Source organism: Macadamia integrifolia, chromosome 14 (genome assembly GCF_013358625.1).
Source record: "Macadamia integrifolia cultivar HAES 741 chromosome 14, SCU_Mint_v3, whole genome shotgun sequence".
NCBI classification, from domain to species: Eukaryota; Viridiplantae; Streptophyta; class Magnoliopsida; order Proteales; family Proteaceae; genus Macadamia; species Macadamia integrifolia.
In genome coordinates, this window is record NC_056570.1 from 17,297,534 (window position 1) to 17,304,822 (window position 7,289).

The following is a 7,289-nucleotide window of genomic DNA, read 5'->3' on the forward strand; positions in this document are numbered from 1 at the left end:
ATTCAAATGGCCAAGGCCAACTGTCCATTGATAAGGAGCCCCACTAAATTCCTTGGACCCAGGAACCGATTCAAATGACCAATTTCCTCTTCCCTCCAAGCAGTTGCAATATAATACTTTAACCCCCAACACCACCCCCAAACACAACCCACCCACCCCCCAAAAAAAAATGCAGTTGTAATATTAGTCCTGCTCATAGTTAGTAAATTCGGATTCAAAAATTATTCGGACGGAGAATTATTAGAAATAATTCGGACGATTAATTTAAGGATTCGGTCAAAAAAGCGGTCAAAAAATCTTATTGGGGTTTTTTTTTTTTAAATTGTTTTTTTTTATTTTTTATTTTTGGTTTTTTTTTAAATAATGTTTAAATGGACCGAATAATTCGGTTTAATTCGGATTCGATCCGAATTATTCGCGATTTATATTCATTTTAGAAAAAATCGTGAATTTTAAAGAATTTTATTTTTAATTCGGATTCGATCCGAATTTTTGATAAAATTCGATTAGGCCGAATAATTGAATTGATAACTATGGTCCTGCTGCAGCTTAAATACTGATGGCTTCATTTGGTTGCAAGAGAAATTAGTTGTAAGAGCTTAAATACCAACTGATGGCTTCATTTGGTAGCAAGAAATATCAAAGAGAGGCTAATGAAATTTTCAAACTGAAATAAAACTAGAAATGACTACATATGTTTATGTCGTTAACTCTAAATCATTCTATATTAGATTATTAAAATAAAATTCACTTACATTGCATTCAAAAATATTATTACTAAATATGATAAGAAATTTAAATGGCTTATAAAATTAAAATTATGTTAGGTAATAATTACAAAAAACCAATTTTTAGGTTTGAAAATTTTCACTTCCCTACCCTTTAATTTCTCTTGCAACCAAATGGAGCCAAAAAGGCTACTCATCGCCTCTTCCTCACCTGAACCTAACACCCATACACCTGCCTAGTTCTAATCGATTCGGTGACCGAATAGCCCAATAGCTTTTGGCAAACCCAAAGAATAGAGACACCAAGCAACAATCACGGCTGAACTTGAATTCAAGGAGGCATACACAGAATAAACATGAGAAGGATCAATCTTATACATACACTAGAAGAAATAAAAAAAAATCCTCAACAAACAGCTTTCATAGATAGATGGGTAAGTCCACCTTCTCACTCGAAAATCATCTTAATCCCTTCCACATTGAAAGCCAGAGCCAGAAACAGCTAAATATAAGGAAGAGATCATTATCTATCATGTCCAAGTCTCAAATACCTTTGTCCCAACACACAGCTCCATGACCTCAAACCATGTAAATATTACTTCTCAGCAAACATTAGAATGGTAGGTAGGTAGAGGTAAAACTCACAAAGAGCAAGCTAAAAGAATTGTATTAGGCATTGACACATACCAAATCAACTAAAGACCCTGATCAACAAGATAATCACCAAGCCTCTCAACAATCATGTTGCACTGACCAGGAGTTACAGGCTCCTCATAGATTCCAATGACCAATGCCAGATTGGTTTTCTTTATGGTAACACCACCAGAGCCCTGAATTCAGGTTAGAAGAGAAAAAGGTCAATGGCCTACTAGCAAGGGAACCTTATAAATTATGATACAGCAACAAGTTATTTTTCAAGAGATGTAAAAGCAAAAGTGTGAGAATCATTTGTAATTTCTTGTGATCATGTGCAATTGTGATATTGTAGTATAGACAGAGATATGCTTTAAATTCAAAAATGTGCTGATGAGGATATGGCACTGCCTGCCATCCAACGGATACCTTACTTTCTAGGACTGATTTTATATTCAAGCAGGCTATTATCAATATGATTTTCCCAACTAACACACAGATGCCATATTGACAGCTCTACACAGGCCAGATTGGATCTTAAAAGAATTCCTTGTTCTGGAATATCATCACAGCACCCAAGGCAGGAGATACCAGGCACATTTGATGTCCTGTCCAGTTCTTGGTAGGCCACTTGATAGGCAGTTAGAATTGTTAAGGAAGAAATGAAACGTAGCCATCCAACCAACATCTTGTTTTAAGGACAGCAGATATGACCTCATGGAACCGATTCCTTCCATAGAGCTGTGAGCATGGAAAAAAATCAAAAAAAGGCACATAAAGAGGCACTCACGTCAGCCTTTGGCTAACGAAATGGGTGGTACAACATTTGCAAGGTTGGCACAATATACCATTTGTATCAAAACTCCCACCATAGGCGTAAGCCTTCATTTGATCCTCAACAAGTGATCACTCCAAGACAATGTTTGCAACCCCCCTGCATGTTTCTAACTTCATTTCAAATGCATAATTGCACAAGACATGAACTGCAATGATGGCCATGCATAAGCCACCAAGATGCCAACATGGCCAAATAGAAGGCTTTCCATGGACAGTTAGGCTAGTCAAAATGTACAACCTGTGTTTCAACTGAACCATAGTTTTGCTACCACTAGAAAAGGTCATACTGATTACTGTCTCATGTGAGCAGTTTGAAAAGCATGCATCTAGAGCTGTGCATCAAATAACCAATACCAATATGTGATTTTAAAATCAACAAATGAATGAGTCCTCTTTTTTTTTTTTTTCTTTTGGTTGGATGCGGGTGGGGGAGGGAGAACAAACGGATGGGTGCTTGATGGCATGCATTAAGTGAGTAGAGTGATATACCACAAAGTACGTGTGTGTTTTTTCAAAGAGGCATAAGCATATGTAAGTGAATAATCATGTGTCTATTAAATGGTTTAAGGCCACCAAGACAAGATCTAAAGAAATTACCTTCTTTCCTCGAATGACAGCCCCAGCTTCACCTTGAATCACCATATACTTTGTGGCACCAAGGTATAGGCCAGTTGGAGCAAGAGTTCCAGGTTCAGCAAAGTCATTCATAATGCCAGTAATTTCTTCAGGCTTAAACTACAAAAACAAACATAAAGCAGTGAATGAGGATTCAGCTGTAAAAAAATAACAGGTCATGCAGAATCCAATTATATGAATTTTTTGCAATTTTAGCATTGACTGGATTTGATACATCATGCTTTAACATCTACTTAGTTTTTCAGATAACAAGAACCAGCAACTTTTATGCCTTTTTTCCCCTTTCTTGTCTTATAGTGAACAGATAGCTTGAGGATCACTAGGGGTCAACTACACTATTAGTAACAGAAAATACAACATCAGTGACACACAAGAAAAACAAAAGAATACCACCATACTCTATAAGCATAAGGAGAAATAATACAGACATTCTCAGCAATCACTATCTTCCATAGACTATGAATCCATTAGCACAAAACATGCTCAAGAAACCAATCTATCTTACTATGGATTTGGTAAATAAATAATAAAATCAGGAATCAGACTCCTGACAAAGTAAGGGGATTTTTTTTTTCCAGGTGATAAGGTACAATTGGGATAGTTCAAAAAGCTATGCCTGAGAATCAGTTCAGGGGAAAGTAAGTAATCAAAGAGAAAAAGAACACCAGATCGAAAAAAAGCAACTTCAAACTTCACAAAAATGAATCTAATGGCTGCAGGGACATCTAATTATCTCATCTGGGACACCAAAACCAATCTAGATTGAGAAAAAAAATAAGCCCAAAAACGAAATGAAAACAAAATTTCTCATCCAATATCAATGATAATCTTCAAAGAAATTAACATAAACAAAAAAATCAAATATTTAAGATAAACCCATGAATTAAAATGAAGAAAAAACAAATCTTTTCTGGATCTAAATCATAAGAGGAGGAGAAATAGATGAACCTGAGGGAAAGCAGGGCTCTGGGCCCAAACACTGCCATCATGACCAATAATCGCAGCGTGAGACAGATGACTACCAGAGCCATCGATGTCACACAACAGATGGTCATCAACGTAAGTTTGCCACGACATCGTCGCTTTGATTTCTTCTAAGTTCTACGAACTCCGGCGATGGGCGTGTGGAGAAGCTTAACCTGTGAGGTCTGGGAGCACCGCGAGAGCTTAAGGCGTAAGAAAAGAGAATAGTGAGTAAAAGCGTAGGGGAACACCGAAATGAGACACAGACAAAAAAGGCAACACTCGGGAAATTTTAGCCTCTTCCCTCTTTCAAACTGCTTATTTAATCCGATTGCATAAGTTCCGCTCACGTCCGCGCCTCACCAAATTACTTATTTCTCCCTTCTCTTTCACATATATACAAATTTACCATTTTTAGTAAATTCAGTCACAATGCTTTATTATTTTTGCAAAAGCATTTTTTTATAGGAAAAAGGAAAATTAGATTGATAAATAGCTTAATAGTTCTTCCTTACCGATGATCTGCTCACTTGGTAACATAGTTTTTCAGTTTCTCCCCCCCCCCCCCTTTCATCTGTGAACCATGCCACCCCTGCTGAAACTGCCTCCATTTGTCCTCCTTCCTCAATAATCACTTCCACCTTACCTCGGCTCTAAGTGGAAAGTACGGCATCTCCCGTACACCTCTTGAACAGCCCAGGGATATGAGAATCCTTCTTCTTTACACCATACATGGGCTACTCCATTAAAATAACAACTCAAACCAGATCCAACAAATTGCCACCCCTCTCCCATGTTTACCTTCACCAAACCCTCATTTAAACCCAAACACCTTTGTGTCCCATCACATCTTAAAGTTTCTACCAAACCATGAGAAAAACTAAAGTTACTCTTATGGCAAAAAACACAAAACCCCAACCCACCAAAAAATCAGTGACCGACTCCCAGAAAAGAAAAAACCCTGTTCTACTGTCCCCTGGTCCAAGGCATGAGTTCCGTAACATGGCTTTCCAGCACCACCCTTCCTCTCCGTCCAAAACACCATCATCATCCCAAACCCGAGCTATCTTGGGGGGGCCTACCATCGACTTTGGAATAGATTTGACATCCAAACAGTGCACACCTATGGCAACCTCCCTTCTAGGCATGGCCGTCAATGAACCCTTTCTTGCGGTTGTGGCTCTAAGAGACATGTTGATGACCATTTGGGAATCGAAAGGCACCATATTCATATGTTGCTCTGACAAGGGCCGTTTCTATGTTGATTTTTTCTCCTATAAATCTAAAGAGCATGGTTAGCTATTATTCTCCATGGTAGTGTGACAATTTCCTGCTCCAACTTGGTGCTTGTCCTTTTGAGTCTGAAGCATCTCAAAGAGAGATGGAATCAACCCCTATCTGGGTTCTGATCGAAAACATTCTTGCTGACACTTTCTCCTTCCTTAATGTCCGTAATGTTGTGTCATGCATGGGGAAAATTATAGACCTCAGCCTCAACCTACTTGAAATCGGTCTTCCTTCCAACACTGCAAGAGTGAAGATTGTTGTCAAGAAAAATCGACCAATGTGTCTTAACTCCACCATCAATGTCTACAATGGAGAACCCATTTCTGTGAACTTCAAATTTGAGTTAACTTCATTATGCTTTCTGTGTGGTTGCATCACCATCATGTGGAGATATGCCCTGAGGTAACCAAGTCGTATGATCTTTCTACCCCTCTCACTTACAAAGACATCTTAACAAAACCTTTATTTGTCAACCAAAGAAGACCCTTTGTCACCATAGATACAGAACCAGCCTCTTTCCCGGCGATGGCTCCTGTTTTGATGGCCACGCTTGGTGGCACTGTCACATGGACAAGCGTTCCCACCGAATGCAGATTACGAGCCTTTATGCCTCCAACTACTACCACCAACCTTTGCAACATCATCCATGTCAGCAGACCAAAATCTGCCTTTTCCTAATAACCTTACTGAATTATCCACCTCCTTGTCCACGCTATACAAGCTGGACAACCCCCTTTGGCTACAAAACTTCCTTTCCATGGATACAAATATGTTGGCCCCTTTTACCCTTGTTGTGGTCCCGTCCTCTACCTCTTTGGCCGCAAGTCTATTTGGAATACTAGCAGTGATACCAATGCACGATGGTGTGACAGTATCTACTGGCATTTGTCGTGGGTTGCCCCCCTATACTCCCCCTTTAACCACTGGTCTTGCACTTGAATCCATTACTACAGAAGCAAACCGGCCGACTGCTAGTCAACAACCATTCCTCCCAAAGAAATATATCATTCCAAGTACCAAAAAATAATACCGAAACCCTTTCAGCCAGCTTAACAATGCAACCCATGTCACCATTAACTATAACTTCCCATCCCTGAAATCAACCCTAAACTAGCTCAACATGACTGGCGAAGATGCACCCAAATTTAGGCCATGTAAAAGGACTCGCCTGGAACTACAAGATTATGGAACATTCACCAACATTTATGGCCTTATTGCCGAAACTAATGACCTTGAACTTACCATTGACCTACTAATAAAGAGATTCAAAGGGAGGGTTGCTCCAGAGGGCTGTGACAAGGTGACTGAAGAGCCTGAACACTACGGGCAAGTAAACGAAGATGAATTATCACAAGGGGGAGAGCCAAAAAGTTACACGCAGGGCCAGGTATGTATCATTCACGTATTCCACTCTTTTTCGATCTATCTATCTTGCTTCTTTTGTATATGTTTAAGTTTAGTGATCTCCTGATTTAACCTTGAGAAGAAATACTGAAAAAGGCAATTCTTCCCAAGGTATTAATCTCCTGTGTTTCTATAATCCTTCTATTTCTTTCCATAAATCTATTTTTTCACTCATGTATTACCTGTAAATATCTAACTTATTTTCCTTTTTGCACACTTGCACCATTATTATTGCGACATTATTATTGCGATCTATCTTAGTATTTCGTTTTCCCATTCAAATCAATGTACATATAATATCTGTTGCTAATTCCTTGTGTAGCTCTTTCTTCACTATGCATATAATCTGTTGGAATGTTAGAGGGTTGCACACAAATACCACTAAAGGGTGCCTTCTCTCCCATGTTAGAGCCACTGATCCTGATCTTATTTTCTTATGTGAAACTAAAATTAGTGATCATAACTCTTTTAAATCCCATCCACATCTAATGACTTTCAACTACTCCCACTTTATAAATTGCACAGGGACTAACGGATGGAAGGCATGTGGCTCCTGTTGAAACCCTCTTTATCGTTCAACTCCATTCAGCTAGAGTCGGATCTCTTCACGATTGAGATTAACCCTACAGTAGACATTCCCATTTGTTGGACCTTAGTTTTCCTGTATGCCCCTTCACATCTCAAACCCAGATCAGAATTTTGGTCAGTGTTCAATACCCACCTCTCTTCAATTAAGACCCCTTTTGTTCTCATAGGAGACTTTAATGAAATCATTTCTCAAGAACAAAAATTTGGAGGGAA

At 38.9% G+C, this 7,289-nt stretch overlaps 1 protein-coding gene across 1 annotated transcript; it reads right to left on the bottom strand.

Moving 5' to 3' along the window:
* Nucleotides 1–1,022: 1,022 nt before the first annotated feature.
* LOC122062050 (profilin-1) lies at nucleotides 1,023–4,077 on the bottom strand. The gene is made up of 4 exons (XM_042625684.1): nucleotides 3,783–4,077; nucleotides 2,796–2,933; nucleotides 1,416–1,558; nucleotides 1,023–1,331 (listed from the first exon to the last, which is right to left on the bottom strand). Exons 1-3 carry the CDS (start codon nucleotides 3,909–3,911, stop codon nucleotides 1,424–1,426), a joined length of 402 nt encoding a protein of 133 aa, XP_042481618.1. The 5' UTR covers nucleotides 3,912–4,077; the 3' UTR covers nucleotides 1,023–1,331; nucleotides 1,416–1,423.
* Between the last annotated feature and the right edge of the window lie 3,212 nt (nucleotides 4,078–7,289).

Coding starts and splice junctions, on each gene's coding strand:
- LOC122062050 (XM_042625684.1), bottom strand. CDS start 3,911: ATGTCGTGGCAAACTTACGTTGATGACCATCTGTTGTGTGACATCGAT. Junction 2,934..3,782: donor AGAGCCCTGCTTTCCCTCAG/GTTCATCTATTT, acceptor TTGTTTTTGTAG/TTTAAGCCTGAAGAAATTAC. Junction 1,559..2,795: donor CTGTCATTCGAGGAAAGAAG/GTAATTTCTTTA, acceptor ACCTGAATTCAG/GGCTCTGGTGGTGTTACCAT.